The 26,311-nt window shown below is 46.7% G+C and overlaps 1 protein-coding gene across 2 annotated transcripts in view; it reads left to right on the top strand.

The window, feature by feature from the left end:
- FBXL5 (F-box and leucine rich repeat protein 5) overlaps nt 1-26,311 on the top strand; it is a 34,382-nt gene that overhangs the window by 5,807 nt on the left and 2,264 nt on the right. Inside the window, exons 2-10 of one of the 2 annotated variants that reach the window (XM_077300884.1) lie at nt 5,169-5,384; nt 6,870-6,965; nt 8,969-9,158; nt 13,097-13,279; nt 14,727-14,852; nt 17,772-17,920; nt 18,064-18,146; nt 20,563-21,288; nt 21,853-22,001. In XM_077300884.1, coding sequence (XP_077156999.1) covers nt 5,169-5,384; nt 6,870-6,965; nt 8,969-9,158; nt 13,097-13,279; nt 14,727-14,852; nt 17,772-17,920; nt 18,064-18,146; nt 20,563-21,288; nt 21,853-22,001 — 1,918 coding nt within the window. The remainder of the gene's footprint in view (nt 1-5,168; nt 5,385-6,869; nt 6,966-8,968; nt 9,159-13,096; nt 13,280-14,726; nt 14,853-17,771; nt 17,921-18,063; nt 18,147-20,562; nt 21,289-21,852; nt 22,002-26,311) is intronic. The other variant, XM_077300885.1, reaches the window with a different exon arrangement.

Raw genomic sequence — 26,311 nt, 5'->3', positions numbered from 1 at the left:
GCCGTGTGATGCGTTCTCCCAATTCAAAAGCTCCACTGCTGTGCCACAGCTGATCGCTTGGGAGAAGGGGTCTTCTGCTGCAAGGTTTTTGTCCATAGACGGATAGCTCGAATTCTGACACAAGGAGTTTGGTACCTGCTGCTTATGCGGAGTGCGAGCACGGTATTTGAGCCGTACTTCTGTTGTGGGAAGTAAGGGCCTTGATTTTGCTTTCTCTTGAAAGCCAGGCTGCTTTAAAATTATCATCTAGGCAGATTTATTACAGAATGCCTAGAACAATATTTTTCTGGAATAATACTTGAGCTTTCTATTGGGCTTTCTCTATTTCTAGCCCCGCAGCGCTGTAAGCTGGGCCTCGTCTGCCAATTTTTGCTTTTATAGTTGTTGCTGTGATACTTGTGGAAATAGAAAGAGAACCAAATTTATTTAGTAACAGTCTCTTTTTCTTTCTGACCCTCTTTCCTGCGTGATCTGTTTGCTTTTATCCTCCTTTACCCCCGACTATTATGCATCTTTTTGTATTTCTGGGCTACAGCATGCTAACTGCCATGAATTTATTTCCTTGTTCTCTTGCCAGAACTCTGTTTTGTAAGCTACATTTTGGGTTGCCTAAGCTTATGAGTCAGTTGCAATTTAACCAAGTATTGGGCCTGAAAGCTCGTCTGTGAGAGCAACCCTAAGCAAGTCTGTTCAGAAGTCTACTAAAGCACAAGTGTTTTCAAGATTGCGCTTTGTATTATAAATACTGATGACAAGTGTAGGCATTAGTACAGGCACATTTGTATGATACCGTGGAGCTGGACAAACCTTCACATTTAAGATTCAAGTGGGTAGCCATGCTGGCCTGAAGTAGCGCAACAAAATGCTTGGGAGGAGACAGATGGGGCAAACAACTAATCTCTTTTAATTATTTCTTTTCACTACTGGGAAAGTGTCTGCCATTAAGTGATAAATTGGCCAGTTTTATTTCTCCAATGTTTTTGTGAACAACAACTGAACTCAAAATGACCGAATAGCTGTTTTAGCAAAGAATTATCATATGGCATAATTTGGATATTATGACACAGTTTACTAATTTGCCACTAATTTACCTTTTCTTTATATCTGTACTCTCATGATCCTTGTTCCATTTTGTCTGAGGAAGGGTTGCATGCACTTGAATGCTCACACCTTGAATAAATCTTTGTTGGGCTTAAAGGTGCTATTGGACTCAATTTGTGTTGTGCTTCTCATTTAAGGTTAGCGTATGTTCAAAAAGTGAGTAGAATGATGAAAATAGTCCTGCTGGGCTATTGGAATTGCTTTGTGTTTGTAGAAATAGATTTGTCCTAGTACTTTCTTGATGTCGTTCCATGTGGATTGAAAGCGGATTAGGGCCACTGTCTTTTCACGCATTTTGTTGCTGTTATAAATCAGGGATCTTCAGCTTTTTGGGCCTGTGGACACCTGTGGCTTTCTGACAAAGGTGGGGCCACATCTACAAAATGGCTACTGTAGGACACTGTAGGCCAAGCACAAAATGGCCCCAGCAACAGTGGAGTCAACCACACAGAGGAAGCCCAAGTACAGTAATTTAAAATCTATACTGGGAAGGGGGGGGAATAAAATCAATACTCGGGTAGCAGGCACTCCTGAAATATTGTTTTAATCTGTACAGCCAGTCAGCAGCCCATCTGGCCAAGAGCCCTACGTGGCTTCAGCCGCTTGCTGAAAACACTTGGTGGGTGCTGGGGGAGGGGTGCCATGAGCCCATGTTGAGGACCCCGTTCTACATCGATGTCCAATCTGCCACAAGAATTTAGGCCTGGATCATCATCATCATCATCATTATTAACCATAACAATGACAATAATAAATAAATAAATTAGACTTGTTACTTGCCTCTCCCGGGAGGCTCGAGGCAAGTTACAGCATAAAACCCCCAATAAAACCCTACAGTAAAATCCATAAAACCCCAAATACACAATAATACATAACATAAAACAATAAAACAGATGCGGCAAAAGCTCCAATAATGTCTATATAAATTACCCCAGATAACCCATTCTAGAGGGTGATGGAAAACAGAGGGTGCTGATTACATTTTGCTACTGCTGCCACGCTGCTATACGATTTGATAGAAACATGCAGTTGTGGGTGAGAATATAGGTTCTTTGAGGGTTGTGAACCAGCAAGGTCTTTCCCACTGAAGGGGTATATGAAAGTGTGTGGATGCAGAGGATCGGTCTCTGGGTTTCTCAACTCAGAAGTCATTTAAATTGAGCCGTTATGGCAACAGTTGTGATCAAATCCTACACAGCAGAAAAGTCCTGCTTGGTAGTGCTGCTGCAACCCCAACCCTTTACGGCTTTCATTGGTGCTGCCAGAAACATCGGACTGTGTCTTCCTGAGCCAACTAACACGGATTTTCCCCTTGTTTCCTTTCCTCCTGTGCATTGGCACATGGGCGTGAAGAGAAAAGGGGAGGATTCTTGTTCTTGCAGGCCTGCTCTATAATTAGTGCCATTGTAGTGCTTATGGGAGGATTATACAATGAAATACTTCATAATCTAGTCTAGGAAATAACTGACTGTCTATCGTCAAGGTTAAACTGGCAATTTGCTAAGGTATAATCTTCTAACTTTTCTGTGTTGTTGTTTTTTTAAACCCAGATTTATTAGAGTCTTGTCAGGTTGTTGTGGAGCTTGTGAATCAGCAAAGTAAAAAAGATCCTGGATTGTAGTGTTGGGAAAGTATCTTGTCCTTAGACAGATCCAAGTGGGTCACCATGTTGGTCTGAAGCAGTACAACAAAATTTGTGTCCAATGGCACCTTTAAGACGAACAAAGATTTAGTCAAGGCATGAACTTTCATGTGCATGCACACTTCTGAGGTTCTCCCTGCCCTACCGTGGCCCAGAGGGGGCAAAAAATCTCCCAGTCAGCTTTGCAGCATTTTGCCACTCTGCAAGGCGGACGGACATTTCTTGTTATTTTCCTGAAACATTAAATGCCCCCCACGTGGCAGAAAAATTCTACCACTACTGTGTTTCCCAGGGGGACACATTTCGGTGCCGGAGCGGCTCTGGTGCTGAAATGTGCCCCCCCTGTGGGGATACAGAATGCTGCAGAGCATGCAGCTCTGCAGCAACGCATCAGCAGCGGCCCGTTGCGGCTGCTGCCATGCAGAATGGGCCTCTGTGAGTTTTTCACCTTGCGATTTCCGATATCTGTTGTAATTAATATTTGGTTTAGCGTATTATTTTGTGCTGCGATCTCTTGAAATGCTTTGTTGGTTGTGAGCCCTGGAATGAATCCAGTAGATGAGCAGGGCCCTTGTTCTGTTGGTGAATCCATCTCTGCCAATGTCAAAGGGCAGCCTAAAAAGACAAGGGGGCTGGCTTCTCTTGATGCTTCTGGTGTTCCTGACATGTGCAGCGACTTACTGGCAGTGATAGCAAAAATTAAAAACTGGATGATTTTATTTCATGTTTATCATCACTGATCACTGACTGATATAAAATCCATCCAATGGGGGGAAAATGCTTCTCCCCTGTGTAATCATGCAGTGGTACATGCATGGATAGCCAATGAACTAAGTGAGTTAGTAATAGTGGTATACTACAGCTCGCAGTGCAGAGAAACAAAATCTAGTGGGCCAGCCGGTTTTTCATAGCATTTTGACTTGTGTTTGGAATCTAGGTTAAGCAAATTATAATCCTTTTGTCCTTTAACATGAGGCAAAGATTGAATAAATACCTCCCTGGAAGCAAATACGGAGTGCAGAGAGACCCAGCTACATATGGATGGTACACCCTGTTGAGTCACGAGAGAGGGGAGCATCTTTTGCAGTGCAAGTCAGGGCATGTGCTTAGGCCTGCTATAAAGTTGCCAACTTCCAAAAGCTAAAACTTTGCTTCTCACAAGTCTGCTGATGGTGGGATGTGGTGCTGCTGATGAGAGGTGCCTCACCTTGCTGCAGGAGGGCGCTCTGTTCAGCAGAACAGAGCCAGTGTGGTGCAGTGGTTAGAGCAGGGGGAGTCAAACTGCAGCCCTCCAGATGTCCATGGACTACAATTCCCAGGAGCCCCTGCCAGCTTTCGCTGGCAGGGGCTCCTGGGAATTGTAGTCCATGGACATCTGGAGGGCCGCATTTTGACTCCCCCTGGGTTAGAGTATCAGGCGAGGAGCAAATGTTCCTTCATATCTAATTATGGCTTCTAGCGGCCTTATCTTTTGGTTCAAACATTGTGTACTTCTTGCTCCTAGAGAAAAGGCTCTTAGTTGGAAAGAGGCCTGTTTTCCAGGTTGGTGCTGCTCGTCTGCATGTGGGAGATGAACATAGCATAGGGAAACAGTGATAAAATATTAATTAGCTTTACTGTAGCCGCGCTGTATTGTTTGGCTGTAAACCAGAAGAGTGATGCATTTCACAGGGGAGAAGCAGCTTTTCCATTGTGCGCTAGAAAAATCAACCAGGTTTATGAGCACATCCCAGTCACATCCCAGGCAGCTTAAGGTGGCTTTGAGCCGCAGCTCGCAGCCAAATCAAGTGGGGTGGGCGGGGGCTGGGCAGCTTGTTAGCAGACCGAAGACAGAGCTCCTTAGTAGGTAGTCAGCAGGCCGGAAGGCCCTCGTCAGCAGGGCCAGCCTAGCAGGCCACAAGGCCCTCGTTAGCAAGGCCTCCACCAGCCCCATTGCCCAGGGCCCTCTCACCTGCTGCTGGCTCCAGGCACTGAGGCAGGTGAGAGCAGAGTCCAGGGCGAGAGCCGCAGGGGCAGGGCCAATCAGGACAAAGTTGGCTGCACCCTGATTGGCCCTATTCTAACTTGGACAGCCGGACTCGTCCCACTCCCTAGGCTGTTTCAGAAATATATAGAGGAACAACAATGGATAAGGATATACTGTGAGTTGCACTGAGCCCTCGAGGAAGGGTGGCATAGAAATTTGAATCTCTCTCTCTCTCTCTCTCTCTCTCCCTACCTACCTACCTACCTACCTACACTGGGTTCTTCTTTGCCTCCTTTAAGCCAGAGAAATTTTAACCTCTGACTTGTTTTGGAAGGCAGCATTCTTTGTTGTAGAAGCCTCAGATGTTTGCTAAATTATTTTAAAATGTTGACAATTTTAATCTTTCCAGAACATAATTTGACTTACTTGACATTTATTTATCTTTTTTCCCTCTCTCAGCTTTCAAAAACCAATTTCTCCAATAACAATGACTTCCGGGCTCTGCTCCAATCCTTGTATGCCACTTTTAAGGAATTCAAAATGCATGAGCAGATTGAAAATGAATACATCATCGGCTTACTTCAGCAGCGCAGCCAGACTGTGTATAACGTACACTCGGACAACAAACTGTCAGAGATGCTTAGCCTCTTTGAGAAAGGATTGAAAAATGTGAAGGTGAGGCTACTTTGATTCTTCAGTGGTATGGTATAAAATTAAAATACTAACGTACTGGGTGATCAGAACAGTAGCTCTTTTGTTACACAAATGCACACACACAAATAAATTATTTGATGGTTTATGGGACAACCTTGACTCGTCTGGAAGAGGTATTATTTCTTCTAGTTAAGTTGGTGACTTTTAATTGCTGTGGTAGGGCCTTACACTGCCCGGTCCCCATTTTAAGATTACAGCGGTTATATTCTGTAAACTTGCTCTGCTTGGTGGTGGTGGGAAATTATAGGGAACACCAGACACTTTGGTTGTGTGTTTTGTTTTTTTTAATTTATTAAAATTTTATATCACCCTACCCTAGGGCTCAGGGTGCCTTACAACATAAGAAGTTGGGGGGGGGAGCCCTTTGCCCTCTGTGCCCCCACCTGTGCGTTGGTGTGGGTGCTGTAGCTCGCCGTCTAGCAGCCGGTAGCTACCTCCCCTGCACGGTAGCTGCTCGCTGCTCTGTGTGTGCCAAGTGGGGGGGGGCTCCTGCAGAGCAGGGGGGGCCCAGCTGACAAGCTGGCCTGCTCTGCTCTCTTGCCCGTTTTCAAAATGTGCTTTGCTGCTAGTAATCAATAAAAGAATTGGAAGAAGAAGAAGAAGAACAGTTGGTTCTTATATGCCGCTTTTCCCTACCCGAAGGAGGCTCAAAGTGGCTTACAGTCGCCTTCCCTTTCCTCTCCCCACAACAGACACCCTGTGGGGTGGGTGAGGCTGAGAGAGCCCTGATATCACTGCTCGGTCAGAACAGTTTTATCAGTGCCGTGGCGAGCCCAAGGTCAACCAGCTGGTTGCATGTGGGGGAGCGCAGAATCGAACCCGGCATGCCAGATTAGAAGTCCACACTCCAAACCACTACACCAAACTGGCTCTTAGCCTGCTGGATCCTTGTTGATCTTACCCAGGTGCAGAATTTGGCCTCGTTAAAGATTGTTCTGACACAGGGGTGGTCAAACTGCGGCCCTCCAGATGTCCATGGACTACAATTCCCAGAAGCCCCTGCCAGCAAATGCTGGCAGGGGCTTCTGGGAATTGTAGTCCATGGACATCTGGAGGGCCGCAGTTTGACTACCCCTGTTCTAACACAACTATCTTAAGAGGAGGGAAATACGAAATCCATCAAGTATATCTGGAAAATTTTAAAATGGCGTTCATCTTTAAATTTAAACTATGAAAATATTAAATCAAAACCTTACGTCTTAATCAGATTGACCTACAGCAGTTTTGTAAATCTGCACAAAATTCTGTGTATCACCTAAGTTATGTATGGATGTTGGTTTCTCGAAAGCTATTTCGATGCTCTGTTGACATAAGTTTACCTTGGACATTATTGTAAATTGAAAGTTTTTATACTTCAAGGATTTTATAATATTACATTGGTTTGTAATTACTCATGACTTTGTTAATGGTGCAAAAGTTCTATAATGTGGCTTTTATTGTTCCCAGAATGAATATGAACAATTAAACTATGCGAAGCAGCTGAAGGAGAGGCTGGAAGCTTTCACCAGGGATTTCCTTCCTCACATGAAAGAGGAGGAGGAGGTGAGCAAAGCCAAGAAATAATGGCAGTATTAAAGAGTTTTTATGAGCTTTATGTGGAAACAGTAAAATGTGATAATTGTTTTGACACCTTCCATGGTTGGGAGTCCATGAGGCAGGTGTCATTGCTTCTTGGCCATCTTAACTCTGCAGTGACAGAAAGTACCTTTTTGTGTAGAAATAAACCAGGTTCATGATAAATAGTGTAATCCGGAAGATACCTGGTTTCAGTATAAAATAGTAAATATTTTATACAAAATACATTTCTGGGTAACAGTGTGTATGAACGAGATCTTGGGGTACTTGTGGACTGTAAGATAAAATATGAGCAGACAGGTGAGGTGGCAGTAAAGAAGGCAGATGCAGTCTTGGGCTGTATCAGCAGAGGCACCACATCAAAATCATAAGATGTCCTAGTCCCACTGTATACCATATTTTGATCAGGCCCCACCTGGAGTCCTGTGTGCAGTTGTGGAGGCCTCACTTCAAAAAGGACGTGGACAAAATTGCGAGGGCTCAAAGGAGAGCAATTAGGATGATCCAGGTCCTGGGGACCAAACCCTATGAGGAAAGGCTGAGGGACTTGGGAATGTTCAGCCTGGAGAAGAGGATGTTGAAAGGGGACAGGACGGCTCTCTTTAAGGATTTATAAGGTTGTCACTTCAAGGAGGGTAGGGAAAGGTTCCTGTTGGCAGCAGAGGATAGGTCCCACAGTAGTGGGTTTTAAGTACATGGAGAACGAGATCAGCTAGATATAAGGGGGGAAATTTCATGGTCAGAGTAGTTCAGCAGTGGAATGGGCTGCCTCAGGAGGTGGTGAACTCCCATTTACTGGTGGTCTTCAAGCAACATGAATAGGTCTTTCGAATTCATGTTTTCTCTCTGAGTGTATGTGTTTGAAATTTAGTGAAATGGTTACCTTAGTACTATCCTAAGTAATCACATCTGCCTGGACAACTAGTTTACCTTTCCTTGTGCACACTGTTAGTCTCCCCCCCCCCCAATCTGTTCCATTCTGAGATTTTTCTCTATATCAGAGAATTCTACTGATCACTGGCGCATGTTGCAAAGTTTGAACTTGTTTTTATGTATTGAAAACAGAAAACAAGCAGTGTGTCCTGCCCTCCGTCTGCATGTAAAGGAAATTTAGAAGAGTAAGTTGGGTAATGGTGAAATCTTATTTGTAGTCTTTCTAAAAAACTGCCCAAAGGGATTAATATTGGGAGAAAATATTTTCATTGACTAGTTTAGAAGAACAGAGATTAACACAGCATTTTGCAGCCTTTCATATGGCTCACCAATCACTCTGTCAAAGAACTTGGTCCTGTCATGTAAACAGAGCCAGCTTTTCCCAGGAAGGGCTGTTCGGTGTTTACAGGCATTCGATTTTATCCTGCATGTTAAGTTTGAGGGGCTCAAATATTGCAGAAGCATAATGGATAACCCCTGGCAGGGTCAGCAGGACACAGCACTTCAAAGATACTTGCCCATGGATAGAGGAGATAGGAGGATTAGGAGAAACACCGTCCAAGGTTACTGCTCACATGCTGAAAGGTCACAGATGGATTAGCTGTAGCAGTAGGTTGGTTGGAGAGGGCATGTCATGATTGCAGGTCGACACGGGGATTGAGGGAAAGTGAATTCTTAGTCATTATGGAAATCTGCTTCCCACCTAGGCTACTTCAGTGTTTCACGTACTACTGGTTGAGAATCACTAGATTAGTAAACATAATTCTTCTGTAATATTTCAGTGAATTCTGAGAATATCAGTAAGTATAATGATCATTATATGTGGGAAATAAATCAGATATATGATCATGTTTCTGATTTCAAGACTTGTCAATTCGGACAGTTATCTGCAGGCAACCGTGTGTGCATGTGTGTGTGTTGGAAAGATCATACTGGAAGAACGTCATACCTTGTCAAAACCAAGTGCAGGTATCTGTTTTACGAGGGGTGTATGTCTGGGGTATTCTTCGAACATTATCATTTTCTGTGTATTTTAGGTTTTCCAGCCTATGTTGATGGAATATTTTACTTATGAAGAATTAAAGGATATCAAAAAGAAAGTGATTGCTCAGCACTGCTCACAAAAGGAGACGGCAGCAGAAATACTTAGAGGCCTTAGTCTCTGGAATCAAGCTGAAGAACTCCAAAAAGCTTCTAAATATTCTGTGGAGGAGAAGTCAGATCAAGGTGAGCTAGTTTACTTAAAAGCAGGTCTGGATTTATGGCATGCAGAATTCGTCTTCCTGGATGCCTGTATTTTGATTTCTTAGAAATAATGGGGCCGACATTCCAGTGAGGCAGAAAGTGATGCTGCTTTTAGTTTCAGGAGATTTTGATATGCCGGTTGGTCTCTTTTGTACTTTCTGTATCAGTTTGTGCAGAAATCATCCAATACAAATTTAATTTCAGTTGCTCTAAAATGATATAAATTACCTGTGACCAGCATAAGCTAAGAAACCATTGATTGGGCCTGCTTGTTTCCTTTCCCCTTCTCTTTATGCACCGCACAGATTTGAAAGACTGTCTGGGTCAGGGGTAGTCAAACTGCGGCCCTCCAGATGTCCATGGACTACAATTCCCAGGCGCCCCTGCCAGCGAATGCTGGCAGGGGCTCCTGGGAATTGTAGTCCATGGACATCTGGAGGGCCGCAGTTTGACTACCCCTGGTCTGGGTTATAGCAAACAGCTGTTGGTTGTTATGGTGACTGGTTAAAAAAAAACAGGTTGGGTTTTGGGGGGGTTTGTTTTTGCTTACAAATGAGGTCTCTAAAGCAGCGTTTCCCAGCCATTGGATCAGGACCCAGAAGTGAGTTGTGAAGCCATCTCTCCCTGATGGTCCCCTGTGCCCATTCCACTGCTCCCTTTTGTAACTTGGAAACTGAGCAGCGTTTTCCATTTTTCCTCACTGCTTGTGCAAGTCGATCAAGTAAATTGTGCCCATTGGGTCCCTGGAATGAGTTGCTGTCTTAGGGGGGATGGAGAGCGTAATGGGGAAGGTGGTTGAAGGCTGGATTACAACTTTCATAGGCAAAGGCTATGTCACTTGCTCGGGATTCACAGTGGGAGTGATGTTTGTTGGTTTCTCAAACATCTGATCAGCCTCTGTAGAAAACGCTGAACTAGATGGGTGTCAAGGTCATAGTTTGCCTAGGGTGCCCCATAACCTTGGTCCATCCCTTGATGGGTTACCAGACAAAGGAGATTTGGACTAGGGATGTGTGCTTCGGTGCAGCGCGGCTACCTCAGTGATCACCAAAGCTTGAGGCAGCAGGTAGGAGGCCAGCACCATGGCAAAGAGAGGAGGGCCGCTGGCTGGTGGCCACTGTCGCCAGTCCTCCTCTCTGCACCATGATGCTGCCATCCTACGCGCCACCTTGGGTGATGTCCAAGGTGGCTGTGCCATGCCGAAGTGCACATCCCTAATTTGGACTTGTGTCCAAAAGGTTGGGAACTGCTGCTGTAAAGTAGAGTTGAATCTTAGCTTGTAGGTAAGAAACTAGCTGTAGTTCTACATGATTGAGCCGACTTCCTTAACTGCAGTATCTGTCAAACCAAAAGGTCTTGCATGTGAAGAGAAGGGGATAAGTGAATGTACCTGAGGACTGTACTGTTGCTTTCTCATCACGGACAGACTGAGGTTGGTCTGAACGCAGCCTTTCCCAAGATTGGAGAAAGTGACTCTCTTAAGCCCCTAGAAGTGTTTAGTACCTTAGGAAGGAGGAGGGAAAAACAGGAGGACACTTTGCTTCTTGTTTCCTTCTGTGATTCCCCCAATTTGGCAAACACCATTTATGCACTGTGGAAGCAAGCGTGTACGTTTTCCTCATGCTCTTCTGTTTTCTTCTTCTCTCTGAAACTGTTTGTCAAGGGCAGGGTTAGTCAAACTGTGGCCCTCCAGATGTCCATGGACTACAATTCCCATAAGCCCATGGGAATCGTAATCCATGAGCCCATGGGAATTGTAGTCCATGAACATCTGGAGGGCCACAGTTTGACTACCCCTGGAGGCCTTTGAACCTTCCTTGCCACTTAGAGCATGTGGAGTCCCCATCAGGCTGTTTTTTTTTGGAGCTTTTTAAATTTACAAGCTAATACTTTTCAGTATTCCTGTACAGTCCCACAAGAATGTAGCAGCTCCTGCCTTGCCTGTGGTTGGCCTGGTTTGGCTGCTTTCCTTATCCTTGTGGACACTGGGTTGATTCTTGATGGAGTGGTGATAATGCCTCCTTTTGCAGCATGGCAAAAGTTAAGTAGCCTGCCAGGACGATTTCTGGGAAGTTTGTGCAGGAAGCGTGGACTCCACTCTTTGGTTGCCCTTTAAGAATGGCATGCCTGGGATAAATTGTCTTGAAAACAGCAGTCTTTTGGAGTAAACACATTTAGGGTGGTGTCATATGTGTTAATAGGGAAGGCTTTGAGGCTAGGAACAATTAGGAAGCCATTGTGGTTTTCGAAAGTATCTTTTTTCCCTTGTCTTTTTGGTGGAGGAATGAGACGTGCTTCTAAAAGCATTAAGGGTTGAGTGGGAATAGCAGAAGACACCAGTATAGCGAACTTGGAAGCCATAGACTGCTAGAGTGGTCTTCATCCAAAGGGTTACAACCTTCAGAAAGTTCCAGTGCCCTGCCTGCTGATGTATAAGCACCCATGATGGGTGATTCTATGGAAAGTCTAATGTCAGCTCCCATGTGTACATAGCAAGGGAGTCATGGTTTCTACGCCTTAGAAAGGTGGTGAGATCTCAGCAGTGGTGATAATTCTTTAGTTTAGGCAGGTTCACAGGTCATGTCAACCCAAAACAAACAAACAGAAAAACACTGTTTTTGTCCACACTACCTTATCTGTGGCTGGTGCAGCCTGGCCTGATGCCTCCCCCATTAAGTTTTCTAGTTCTCTGCACTCATACTTGTGTTGTGTTGTCTTTTCACAACAGTCCTGCTTTGTCTCTTGACTGCCCACCCTAACCTGACCAGTTCATCCACCAGGACTACTTATATGTGATTGTGTCTCCTCTGTCATTTTCCCCAAATGGGGTATAGTAGATTTCTAAATCAACATAAGCTGGAAATAAAAAAAACTGACAAGTAAGTTATGTTGACATGGATAAATGTATGAAAGATCATTGAATATCAGCCCTGGAGTCACATCCAGAGGAAATGACTCATGCATCGGTTCCAGGCTGGGTGACATTGACATTAAAAAGGCAAAGATAATAATAATAAAACTTTATTTATGTATCCCGCCCTTCCTCGATAGCTCAGGGCAGGTGACAACATGGTTTAAGACAATCGCATAATAAAATCAACTATTAACATGAATTGGGGCAGAGTGTTAGGGTGTGAGAAGGAGAAGCAAGGAGGCAGTGAAAACATCAGAAGGTACTTTAAAGGCCGTGAAAGGAGACCAATTGCAAAAGCAGGGTAAAAAGCAATGACAGAGAGGGAAATTATTTCAGGACCAAAGAGCACTGTCAGAGATGCTTTCTGCGTATCAAGGCTCTCCTCAAATGATGGTGGCACCTCTTCCTGCATCAAGCACACTCATCCTGGCAGAAAGGAATCCCTAAATGCAAAGAGAGAGAGAGAGAGAGAGAGAGAGAGAGAGAGAGTGAAAGCTAGTAGTCAAATCATGACTACTCATGAAAGTAAAGTCCTGTGTGTTAAAAATGTAGAGTCACTGGTTGGGGGGGGGGGCAGCCTCAGTGTTCAATGGCATTATGACATCATCGGGTTTCTTGCTTTGACTCTGTTTGGCTCAGATGCCACTTAGGTGGGTGGATGCCAGATGAGGGAAGGGTAAGCACCACGGGACTAATGTTAACCAGATGGTCTACAATCAGTACTTAATTAGTGTCACAAATACCATTATGCTGATTTGTTAGGATGTTTATCCAAACCAGCTTTGGAAGATGATGATCACTTTTAGTCTTGTCTTCTCAAAGTAGGAGCTGGTGCCTTGACCCTGAATGAAATGTGGCAGAGTAGTGGTTTTGAAATGTCCCAGCAGCCTGGCTACCCTCCCCCAGCTGCGTTGTTCATTGCGGCATTCTGAGAAGAGGACATGCCCAGCCTCTGCTGGAATGCTTGACTGTATTCCTAAGATACTGATATTATTTCCCTCCCCAGAAACGGAAGAAACAGGGCCAATCACCAGTATTATTCACCTTCCTTCAGAGGTTATGCTGACTATTTTCAGTTACCTTAACCCACGAGAGCTGTGCCGCTGTAGTCAAGTCAACACCAAATGGTCTCAGTTGGCTAAAACTGGGTCTCTCTGGAAACACTTCTACCCTGTCCATTGGTCCAGAGGTAAGTGGTGGATGGAATTGCCACTGTTTTTAAAAGCAGGTTTTACAATGCCTTTTTCGCAATAGAAGTCACAGGGACAGTATATTGCTTCACTAGCAAAGGGTTTTGTCACTTAATGCTATGAATTATAAACAATGACCAGATAAACGGGCACTCCATAAGAGAGGATTACTAGCTAGCCTGGCTTCTGTAATACGCTGGGCATGGACCTCACAATGCCCACATGTCTGACTCTACTGCAGCATCTCTCAACTTTTTTGACCATTGAGAAGCCCCTGAAACATTCTTCAGGCTTTGAGAAACTCCAGAAATGGCGCAGTTGTGCAGATTATGGTTGGGAAGCAGAGATATGGACATGCCCACACCAGGCTCCTCCCCTTCCCATCCCTCCTGGCCCATCACTGGCCATTTTGTGTGCGCGTGTGTGTGTGGGGGGGAGGTCAACATGACCGTATATGGTCATATCTGCTAAATGTTTAACATTAAAAAAAAATTGTTTAATGAATTAACTTCCACCCATTCAGGAAATCCTTCCAGGGCCGTCAAAAATCCCCAGGGTTTCATGAAACCCTGGTTGAGAAAGCCTTCTCTACTGGATTGTGGCTCATGCTTTCAAGTGATTTTATGTCTTTGCTCTTGCACTGGCGTCCTGTATACAAAGATAGAGCAATTAAGTAATGAACTAACTGACGGAAGAAATATTCTGTTGCCAAGCAGATACTGTTGTGTAAAAGGCATGTGTGTAGGCATGACCAACCATTTTGCATTTTGCTTCTAGGTGTTTTCCCAGAATGGTTAATTGATATTAGCAAACACTTCATTTTGCTATTGTTTAAGAAATGTACGATTTACGGAATGGAAGAATTGTATGTCGATCATTGATTTATTTCTTGTCTTATTTAAATGACGATTCATTTTAGATTGGTTTTATTTTAAATAAATTCCACACTGTAGCCAACACACATGAAGATGAATGGAGCTTGAGGAACATTTCCATAGAACTGGGAGTTATTTATTTATTTATTTATTTTGTTAGGAATTGGAAGTCTCTTGCTTGCATCCTGAAGTGTAGCCATGTTCTTGTTCTCAGCCTTCTGCTTGACAAGTTCATCAGTTTAAATTCCTGAAGGAAGCTGAGCCAGTTAAACTTCTGGGAGTGTAACCTGTTTAGGCACAGTCAGTTGAAATAGCAGAAGACATTACTCCTGGAAAAACCTCTAGTGAGGAATGTTAGTTGTGGTATTGCTTCTGAAGCAGACCATGCAATGCTACGTCCTGAGGTTGGTAGACCATGAGAGGAACATGCACATTTGGCATGAATGCTTCCTGTCTAGGACTCACTGCTTCCTGTATCTCTGTTGCTCTGCTGCCTGCCCCTTTGCTCTCAGTACTTGGGTGTTGTTAATACCATGTGCTCTCTCTCTCTCTTTTTTAATTGGTTGATTAGGGGACTGGTGCAGCGGCCAGCCAGGTGACCTAGATACAGAACCCGATGAAGACTGGGTAAAACCCAGGAAAGATGAAAGCCATGCTTTTCAGGAATGGGATGAAGATGCTGATATAGATGAATCGGGTAAGCCGGCCTGCCAATATAAATTCTGCTCTGTGTGGCTTTGTCTCCTCCAGGCTATATGCGACCTCAGGTAGAATAAAACAATGGTGCTTAGGGAGGATGCTTTGAGGTTTGCGCAAGGACAGAGGGCCGGGCATTACAGCTGCCTGACAGCATGCTCAGCAATGTCACCTGCGCCTGGGTGATTCTCCCTTTTATTCTCCCTTTCCTGCATAGTGTAGGGCAGGGGTAGTCAAACTGCGGCCCTCCAGATGTCCATGGACTACAATTCCCAGGAGCCCCCTGCCAGCGTTCGCTGGCAGGGGGCTCCTGGGAATCGTAGTCCATGGACATCTGGAGGGCCGCAGTTTGACTACCCCTGGTGTAGGGGGTTGGACTAGACGACCCATGACATGAGGTCCCTTCTAACTCTATGATTCTATGATTCTGTCTCGTTGAGAAATCAACACGTGCATCAATATGGTCGAGTCTGCATCCGGTACTCCTGTAACACAAGCTTACTTTGTAGAAGGAGACTTGGGCATGCTATTTATTTCCAGGAGGTATTTGGGTATTTCTTTGCCACTTTTCTGCCCAGAGGAACCCAAAGCTGCCTGCAGATGAGAGCTGATGTGGTAGTATCAGCCTTCTTTCTGGGAGGCCCAGGTTCAGATCTTCAGTCTGCCAAGGGAGGTTGCTGAGGGTCCTTGGGGCAGTCACACGCTTTTCATCTTAGCCCTCCTTACAGGGGGTGTGTGAGGATAAAGTAGAGGAGAGGAGAACAGTATAAGCTGCTTTGGTTCTCCAGTGGGAAGAAGGGCAGGGTGAATACAGACATTTCCAGAATGCTAATTTAAGCCTGAAAACATTCTGGGTGGGTCCTCCGTCACTAGGCTGGCCATTGCAGGCCCCAGGCTATAAGGTTGTGTACTTTGGCCTCCGAAACGGACATTCAAACCCAAAACAGGCAGCATCGTGGCTCAGGGGAGAGGGGCGGCGCTGGCATGCCAGTTGGCACACACACACAGGTGCAGAACTCTGTGTCTACGTGTGCCAACTGGTATGCTGGCGCTGCCCCTCTGCGCCACTGGCCACTTGGGGCTCGAACAGCCGCTTTGGTGGCCGAAGTGCACAACCCTGCCACGCTGTGTTTCAAGGGCCAAACTGCCTTTAGCTGATCCTGAGGAGCTCATTTCTTTAGAACCTTCAAGGAGAGGAGAAACTCTTCTTTAGTTCTCCCTCTCATGCTCCGACCAACCACTTCCATTGGATCTTCACCTCTGAGGTGCGGACAGGCTCTTTCCCTGCTCATTAGTGTTCCTGGACAGACCTGGTTTAAAGTTTGTGTTCTCTTACGGCACCTAGACTGCAGTTATCACATGATGTTATGGGGGCCAATAAGAGGATAAATCATAGAATCATAGAGTTGGAAGGGGCCATACAGACCATCCAGTCCAACCCCCCCTGCTCAACATAGGATCAGCCCAAAGCATCCTAAAGCAATCCTCCCTCTTCTATTTGTTGGTCTAACCCTGATCTGCTGATGGGTGCTGGAGTGAAGCTTTCTGTTAGCCTTTCTTGCGGTTGGGTTAAGAAACTTGCCTCCCCCCCCCCCAGCCCTCTCCAGAGTACTTGCCGAGCTGTTTGATACTGTTGTCACTGTTGACTCACCTTAGACACCTCTTTAGAGCAGAGGGCACCAGCAAACCAGGAGAAATTGGTAACACAGAGCAGTCCAGCCATGGGTAGGAAAGCTAATGCGGTCTTTATTTATTTATATATTTACTAGAAATCAAGCCCGCTGCAGCCAAATGCAGCGGGCGCTAGACCACGGAGCTCAGGCCGCCCTCAAGGAAGCAACTCGCAGTTGCTTCCTTCAGCAGCCTAGGAATCGGTCAGGCCAATCGGCAGGCGCTTTGCGCCTGCCAATTGTCCCGGCCAATGGTCTGTCAGGAGGAAGGGGCCAATCAGGCCCCTTCCTCATCACGGACAAAGCCCTCCGCCTGAGGGCTTAGCAAATTATTTAGTCTGCGGTGCCGCGGGCGTGTTAAGGATGATATTTTATGCCACCCTTCCCTACGGCGGTTTGCATAAAACATTTTGGAACATTTACATAGAACAATGTAAATGCATTCCTTATTCTCCTCTTTAAAAATTACCCAGCATACCTTGAGGATTATAAGGCTACAGCTGCCAAGTTGGTATACAGTTTCCATGAAAATAAAAGCAAAAATAGCTGCCTGTTGCAGACTTAGAACAGAGCTTCCATGACGCTGGGATCTTTCTCTTCCCCCCCCCCCCGGGGCAGAGCACAGGGTACATGCTCACTGAGGGAGGGCTTCCGGCTGATTCCACATGGACACACACAAGCAGCAGGCTACTTTTCACCCTCCCCAATTGTAAAAGAGGTGGAGGGTGGCCTGTCCATCCCCCCCCCCCCAAAAAAAAAAAGAAAAGAAAAGAAACCTCTGTCCAACCACCTTGAGTCTTTAAGTATTCTTCTTCACACTTGGGATATGAAAATATATGGATCTGGTCTCTTGTGCTGTCCACCAGATGGATTGTTTCCAAATGTTGTATGGTTCCCAGTATTCTCCCCCCCCCCCCAAATTTGGGCTGATTTTGTGGCAGAGGTGCCACAGTACAGGTATTCTCACTTAAAAGGCAGGTGACTTTCATCACGTGGAATCTAGTATCTGAGCCACCCCTACAGTATGTGTTTGTCTGTTAGCAACACATAGAAGTAGAAATACGGCCTCTCGAGCTTGGCCCTTGAGGGGAAATGAAAATGTTGTAACTAAATATAGTGGAATGTGTAGTATACTAATTGCAGCTGTCTGACCATCGTCACAGGTATTGCAAGACTGACTCCTCAAGTGTTACCTTTGCAATGTCTTAACTTAAAAGTAAATAAATCGGCCTTCTTTGTTTGCCTTGCAGAAGAAAACACAGAGGAATCCTTGGCTATCAACATAATCCAGAAGGAGAAGGCTGTGCTGCAGGGGGTGATTCATAATGTTCTCCCCCGTGTCGGCCCCTCGGTGAAAACAATGGTGTTGGCGTACAGCTCAGCTGTGTCTAACAAAATGGTATGGTATATGGATCGAGTGACGCTGCAGAGCGCGGGATCACATCCGGTGCTGCTTCGGCTTGAGTGACACGGTTGTCACTTCTTGGAGGCAGCCTTCTTGAGTGATGCTTCTTTTTCCTTTTTGTCTTTGCAAACACCCAGGTCAGACAGATCTTAGAACTTTGTCCCAACTTGGAGCATCTTGATCTCACTCAAACGGATATTTCTGACTCTGCGTTTGAAAGGTCGGTAACCTTCTGTTGGTATTCCTTGCTCAGCTAGAAGCAAAATCAGTTGCACGTTCATTAGTGTTTTAGCATGCAACTTGGTTAATGCCGACCGAAAAGTCACTTCTTTGTCTGTGGATCAGGATAAATGGCTATGTAACGGGTACAGTATGAGGCATGATGTCTCTTATACTAGCAGTCCCCAACCTTCTTGTAGTCGGGGACTGCCTCCGAGGGTGGGAGAGAGCCGGCGGCCCAGCCACAGCAGCTGCACGTAAACGCGCACGCGCAGTTGCCGCGCATGCACGTTTTCACCACTAGGTGGCGCTAACGCGCATGCGCAGAACAACAGCACGTGCGCGTTTTCGCCAGCAGGGGCCGCAAACACGCATGCGTGGCAGCTCCACACGTGTGCATTTGCGTTGCTGGCGTGCCAGCGGCCGCGCCTGCCTCTTCCGCCCCCTCTCGCTGCGGGGGGGGGGGGGAGAAGGCAGGCGCGGCTGCTGGCGGCCCACTACTGGGCTGCAGACCGGGGGTTGAAGACCCCTGTCTTATACCACTCTGGAATTTTTAAACGTCTTCCCCATCACAAATTTAAATGGCTATGAAATAGGCCAGCAATAAAAGGGTGTAAGGCAGTGGTTCTCAATGTGGGGGTCGGGACCCCTTTGGGGGTCGAAAGACCCTTTCACAGGGGTCGCGGTAGGGCAAGCAGCTTGGCCAGGAGGGGCACCATCCACACAACAACCTTGCAGGATAGTCTGTCTGGAGCAGCAGAAAAGAGCGAGATGGGCTTGGTGAGACAAGAGGCAGAACTGAACTGAGAAACCCCGGAAAAAAAACAATCTATATACAATCACGAACCATGGATCTTCACGCCATTGGTCAGTTTCGGTTTAATTTCTGTGAAAGAACCCTTGCAGGATTTTATGGCTGGGGGTCACCACCAGATGAGGAACTGTATTAAAGGGTCGTGGCATTAGGAAGGTTGAGAACAAGTATTTGTCATGAGATCCTTGCAAGGCAGCACCTTTGATGGATACGCTAATTACTCAGTCCATGTGACATACATAAAAGGATGCATTTGGGATCCTGGTAAGAGCAGATGACACAAGGCAAATGAACTACCAGCTAGGGTTGCGCGCTTTGGCTCGATTCAGCTGCCTTGGCATTCACCGAAGCTTAAGGCGGCTAGCACGGAGAAGAGGGGCCGTGTGAGGGCTGCACGCAGGCGCAGAGCTCTGCCGCGCCGCCCCTCCTTTATGCGCCATGGTGCTGGCCTCTTACATGCTGCCTCGGGCTTCGGTGATCACCAAGGCGGCTGAACCGAACCGAAGCATGCAACATTCACCAGCACCCTCTCTCAGAAATAAGGCCTCCCTTCCACCAGATAGCATTTGTTTTCTCTGCCGCAGCTTGAACAGCAAAACAAACAGAAAACCAATGGCACAGCAAAACGTTTTAGTTTGACTGTGGACTGTGCAGTTCTCTGTATACCATCCTTTGAAAGCAGCTGTGATTAATAATGAGGACTTGTGAGACCAAAGGGCTCCATGCAAATTCAAAACTTCTCTTTCCCACGCTGTTCAAATAAAAACACTCGTTCTGTTATTTGTCCCGTTCTCTGTGGGATTTGTGTTTCCTTGCCACAAATGAGCCAGCTGAGCAGTCTTCTTTCCGTGAGTGTGTGCTGTGCTCCACAGTTGAATTGTCAGAATGAAGAAATTGCAGGGAATTCCCCCCCCTCTGAATTATGGACCACAAGGATGGAATGCCAGCCCCTCTGGACAGTATTCTCCTTGTTCTGGCAAACAAGCGGGGCACATTGAGTTTCTCTTGTTGTGTTTCAAACATGATGACAAGAGACAGTGCCAGGAGTGTGTGACTCTTGCCATATTGCAGCTGTGTCTACATACTGACACATGAAGGGCACCAGGGAGGTCAGTGTCAAGAAGGGCGGGGTGATCCAAGGGAAATGCAACTCCTGCACACTCCCTCCTTTTCACCTGATAACACACCTTGCCAGCTGAACAGTTGTCACTGATAAAACTGGTACACACTCAAGTTCAGGGCCAAGGGGTGTGGTTCCTGCTTCCTTAGCAGTGGTGTTTCAGTGGCCATAACAGTGAGGTCTGGGGTGGATTTGAATATTAATGCTTGTTTCTCTGCTCAATAAAACCAGAGTCCAGTAGCACCTTTAAGACCAACAAAGATTTATTCAAGGCGTGAGCTTTTGAGTGCAAGCACTCTTCCTCAGACTATGCTTGCACTCTAAAGCTCACGCCTTGAATAAATCTTTGTTGGTCTTAAAGGTGCTACTGTGATTTTATTGTGCTACTTCAGACCAACACGGCGACCCATTTGAATCTTTTGTTTCTCTGCTGTTTCTGATGATAGCCTGTCATTCAACAGACCCTTCATATTTTCTTTCCAGTTGGTCTTGGGTTGGTTGTTGTCAGACTCTCCGGCACCTTGATTTGTCTGGGTGTGAAAGGATTACCGATGTGGCCATAGAGAAGATTTCCAGAGCCCTGGGGATTCTGTCTCCTCACAAAACAGTGTCTCAGAAAAGCTGTCGAAACAGGAGCGGAAAATCAATCTGGAAAAGTGAAGACATCACCTTGCAGGCCAACAAAAAGGACCGCGGCTTGCACGATATAACAAATGCAAATGTGATTAAGGAAGAAGGGAACAAAAGCCATTGGAGCGCGACTGTCAGAGCAGACGGCTTCAGCTCTGCCTATATCTGGATGTTGGATGCCGAAGATTTGGCTGACATTGAAGATGCGGCAGAGTGGAGGCACAGAAACATTGAGAACGTTTGTCTTGTGGAACCGGCCTCCAGCTTCACCTGTTCTGCCTCGTGTTGCAGCAAAGACATTTTTGGACTAAGGACTAGCATCTGCTGGCAGCAGCGCTGCACTTCTGCTGCCTTGACCTACTGCGGTCACACTTTCTGTTGTCCTGGGACAGCGCTAAGGACTCTTCAGGCACTCCCAGGATCCTCTGCGCTGTCTAAACAGGCACCCAGGACTAGTAGACAGTCAGAGGAGAAAGACTTGGAATACTTGGGGAGTGCAAAATCAGACCAAGAGCTGGCACGGATTCTGCAGTTCCTCAGTCTGTCAGGGTGTTATCAGATTACAGACCGTGGTCTCAGGTATGTAGCCCCTCTGGAGCCCTGGTGGGAGTCTACCAACACAGGGCTTTTAAAAACGTCAAGCCTCAAATTCAGAGTGCTGTTTTTGTACCACTCTCTTGCCGTCCCTTACACCATTGGCCCCGCCCTGGTGAGCATATCTACCTGGCCAGTCAGCCGTTGGGCCAGTTCTGGATTCTCGTGATTGTAAAGATATTCCTGCACTGCAGAGTTGAACAGAGCTTGCCTGCCCTTGGGGCAGTTCCATGCTCCCTCTCCACTCTCTCATCTGTTCTGCTTGCCATCAGCAGTAATATCAGAGAGCCCTCAGGAAGCTTGCTGCTAGAAAGTTTTCCGTTTGGAGTCAAAGAAACACATGTAGTCTAGCAAGGCCCTGAGAAATGGGATGTCTATCTATTTATTTGAGTTACTTCTAGTATTTCTATGCCGCTCTCCCCTTGTGGCTCAGGGCAGCCGCCCAGCATTCCCCTCCCCTGCAGCAGGCAGGCAGGCGGTAGAGGGCCTTGCGAATGGGGCAGTGGTTTCCTGCGGGTGCCTTCATGTGTGTTTGTTTTCTACTCCCAGGATGTTGGCTCGGGGAGGAGGGCTTCCCCACCTAGAACACCTCAATCTCTCTGGTTGTCTTACTGTAACTGGTCCAGGCCTTCAGGAGTTGGTCTCGGTGTGTCCTTCTCTGAAAGATGAACACTTTTACTACTGTGACAACATTAACGGTAATGTCTTTTGAAAAAAGTACTTTTAAGAAATCTGGTGAGGGCCGATGTTTGACTCTCCGCATTTCCATTCTTCAGAACTAGAATCTAATTTCAGTTTTAAAAAGCCTGGGTAGATGATTTTGGGAGCTCCACATCTTGCCTGCTGTGCTTCTTCCAGTTACTTGACACTTGTAACGTCTGTACATTAGTTGACACCAGAACGTGATGTGAAAGTGCTGAGATGAGGTGCTTAGCGGTCAGCATGACGGCCTGGTCAAAAGCGACCTTAAGAAATGAGCCTTCAAGCCCCGAAACTGGACCCCTGAGCAGGAGCCCTGTCCTCTGAGATGCTTTCTTTGGGGGGCCTAAGGATCAGTGTGGTGAAATGGGCAGGCTTCCTTTTCTCAGCAGGGAAACTATGACCTTGCATGGTTTCATGGCCTCTCTCTCGTTCTGCATGCCTGAGCAGTGGTCCCTGAGGTTTGCCCTCCGCGGCGATAGCAGTGGGACTCACTCATATGCTGTTATGAGGCTTCCAACACTGAGCTCCTGGTACAGATGTGGATAGACACTTTGCTTTCCTCATTGGCTTGCTGCATAGATGAGGTCTGCAGTGGGATATTGAGATACCTGACTGGCTTGCATTTTCAAGGTCACCATTAGGCTAAATGCTGGCTAGAGGGACAGGTGCTGCAGTCTGTTCTTGGGCTGACGTGTCCTGACTCCATCTCTGCCATGTGGACTTTGGTGCTGATAAGGACAAACCCAGAGTATCTTCTTTGAAGACCCCACTGCCCAGCCCGGTGGCTTTGCCTGCCTGGCCTGATGATCTTCATTAGAATGTGGCTCTTTCCCACCTGGCTCTTCTAATACTGGGGAAGAGGGAGGGGCAGTGGAGGTGGATCAGCTTCATGCCTTAGGGATAAGTCTGGAAGTCCTGCTTCCTGTGTGTGCAGGAGACAGAATGTCACTTGTTGAAAAATAACTTTGCCTTGGCTAATGCTTGGATAAATTGTAACTGCTTTGCTGGTATCCTCTTTAAGAGCGGATTGTGAAGACTTGCTATAAAGGATAGCTGCTTACATAATCTCGCTTCTCAAAATGTAAGTACGGAATGGGTCATGCCATGGAATCTTGATGCAGGTCTTGATGGTGATGGTACTAGCTCTTTGGGGGCATCTGTGGGCCCATTCAGTCTTACTACACCAGTTTGGTGTAGTGGTTAGGAGTGCGGACTTCTAATCTGGCACTCCAGGTTCGATTCTGCGTTCCCCCACATGCAACCAGCTGGGTGACCTTGGGCTCGCCATGGCACTGATAAAGCTGTTCTGACCGGGCAGTGATATCAGCGCTCTCTCAGCCTCACCCACCCCACAGGGTGTCTGTTGTGGGGAGAGGAATGGGAAGGCGACTAGCAGCCACTTTGAGCCTCCTTCGGGTAGGGAAAAGCGGCATATAAGAACCAACTCTTCTTCTTCTTCTTCCTGAGGGCCTGCACCAACCGAAGGCCCTCTTGGCCCAAGAGAGCCTCCTTCCGGCAGTTGTCTTGCTCCTCTGTCTTGGAAATATGAGCTCCAAACGACACCTCTTCCTTGCCAGAGAAAACACAGAACATACAATAGACAACAAAATTGGGAAAGGGAGGGGGCAGGAAAAAGGAAGGCAATGAAATGATTGGCTGCAGAATTTTCTTTTTTTTCTGGTATTGCTTTGAACATCAAGGCATACTTGTCCTCAGGACTGTAGACAGGTGACTGCAAGAACGGGGTTCTCTCAGGCTGTTGGCACTGGAAAATTGGAATCTGTTACAGGCCAGGAGGGGGCTTTCATTACTTGGTGTCCTCCTTTAAGAGGATAATGTCAGTTAGTGAGTGGTCTTATGGTAGGGTATACAAAGGTTTGAGGAGTTAATGTAATACTCTGGGGGAGATGAATGTTTGCTCCTGGACTCCTTGGTGGCAAGCCACACAGTCCCTTCTGCTGGCAGCAATTTGGACTTCAGCTAATTCAGAATTGCTCAGTCTAATTGCTCAGCTTACTACTCCTTGAGTGGCCAGCTAATTTTTTGGGAGAGGCATTGTGTCCTAATTTTAAATAGGGCCATCCAACGGAAGACGCTGGGCCACGTGTATATGCCCAGCAAGTCTGGCTGAATAGAGTTCTTTGGGAGTTTGAAGCACCTGGCTCTTAGCGTTCAGCCATGATGAATCTTTACTAGATATCTTGCTTTTGGACATGTCCATCTTGGGAAAAGAGCAGCTGATCAAGCGGGGCGGTGGGAGCAGGAAGGAGAGGCCAGGCTGCTTTTAGGTGGGTGAGATTTGGGCATCCCTCCCGTTTCTATATGCTCATACACGTATCTCTTCTGCCCTTCTTTCCCACACCTTTTTAAATGGCAGTGTTCAGTTTTGCAAAGTGAATTTCCATCTTTTCCAATTCTCCCTGCATTTGTGATTAGGGACAGAAAACCTCTCTGTGTATAACTGCAGACTTCTGTGGGTTCAGCACAAGTTTCCCACCATAACGCTTTACACGTAGCGGTTCTTTTAACACCCAGCAAGCCACTTGTAGGTGACAGGTGTATGGAGTTAAGCTGGAGCTCGAGGAAGCACAGCTGAGCTTACCATCAAGGCTTCTTCTTACAAACCTGCTGGCACACAGGCAAAGAATAAAACTGTTATGAGTCGAAGGCTCTGGGCCAATTCCCCTTTCCCAAGATGCTGGTTCTGGGGGGCTGGGGACTGGTAGTCAAATCTAGGTCGGATCCAAGCCTGTGTCCTTGTTTTGAGAGGCTCCTGATGTGTGTAGCTGGTGTGAAGGGAGTGCCTTCCGTGGTCAGTCCAATCTTCACACGCAGGTGGAAGTCTTCCCATGTCTCCGAAGGTGCTGCTGGCCAAGGAGCCTTTGGGATGGGCTCGGTTTGACCTCAGTGGGGTTGGGGGGTCTTCCTCCCCAGCCTCATCCCTCTTTTAGCTTCATGTGGGTCAAACCTTTCCTTTGCACATGTGCAATTCCCAGTGTTCTGGTTACCAGTTTGAGGAAGTAGTAAATAAATTTGCTTTTCCAAAGGTGGAAGAAGCTGTCACAATACAACCTTGCTGCTTGCTTATTCATGCTTGGATGCCCCAGTTCATAGGCGTGCAGTTCATTTTTTAATTTTTGTTGATTGCCTGGGCCTTTCACTTAAGGTCTACTAGGATAGTTAGTGGCGACAAACCTTGGCTTGGTTTATAGGCCTGCCATTATTCCGTGGTCACCACCACTGAGACCTCCAGTATGAGTAGAAAACTTTAGAGAGAGGCAATATCTTCTTGTGTACGCCTTGTGATTGCTTGGAGAAATGGGTGGAGACTTTACTGTTGCCCGTATGACCTTCCGGCTGTTTCATACGTTTCCCCAGTGAGAGTAGTTGAGTGAAGTTTTGATGAGCGGAGGGGGATGGGTTTGTAGACATCTGTCTACTGAACTCTCCAAAAAACAGCACCGCTCTCTTTCCAGGTGTTCCGGGCATGCTCCCTCTATCTTACCCTGCTTCAGGCAAACAGCCTATGGGCATGGTTGTGTTCCTATGAAAACAAAGTTGAGAGAGCTCTACGTGAAAGCACCATGGCAGCCGTAGCAGCGGGGAAGGGAGCACCTGGGCACGTGCGTCCATCCCCTCCCCGTCCATGATGTTTTCACATAGAGCTCATGCAAGAATCTGATTCTTGCAACTTTTTCTCCAAGCACTTGGCAACAGCAGTCCCAATTCACTCTGTTCTGCCTCCCTCCGCAACATTATCATGGGAGAACGCAGCGTCCTCTGCTAGGCAAGTTAATATCGGGCAGAATCATGTATATCGTTTGCTAGATTTCCTATATCTTTCTCTGCATTTGGATGCTTCTGTCACTGGTCACATGCAATTAAAGTGCTCAACTAGTAGGCCTAGTCTGGATTCATGCCAGAGTTTCATTTGAAACCATGGGCCATGTCATTAATAGAGAAAAGCAAGCCAGCTTGGTAGAGTGCGGACTTCTAATCTGGCGAGCCAGGTTTGAATCTGTGCTCCCCCACATGCAGCCAGCTGGGTGACTTTCGGCTCGCCACGGGGCTGATAAAACTGCTCCGACTGAGCAGGAATATCAGGGCTCTCTCAGCCTCACCCACCTCACAGGGTGTCTGTTGTGGGGAGAGGAAAGGGAAGGCGAATGTAAGCCGTTTTGAGACTCCTTTGGTTAGAGAAAAACTGCATATAAGAACCAACTCTTCTTATTCAGTAATATCAGGGCTCTCTCAGCCTCACCCACCTCACAGGGTGTTTGTTGTGGGGAGAGGAAAGGGAAGGCGA

The sequence above is a fragment of the Paroedura picta genome, chromosome 10 (assembly GCF_049243985.1).
Source record: "Paroedura picta isolate Pp20150507F chromosome 10, Ppicta_v3.0, whole genome shotgun sequence".
NCBI lineage: Eukaryota > Metazoa > Chordata > Lepidosauria > Squamata > Gekkonidae > Paroedura > Paroedura picta.
The sequence above is the reverse complement of the archived record's forward strand: the minus strand, read 5'-3'. Positions and strand labels throughout refer to the sequence as shown.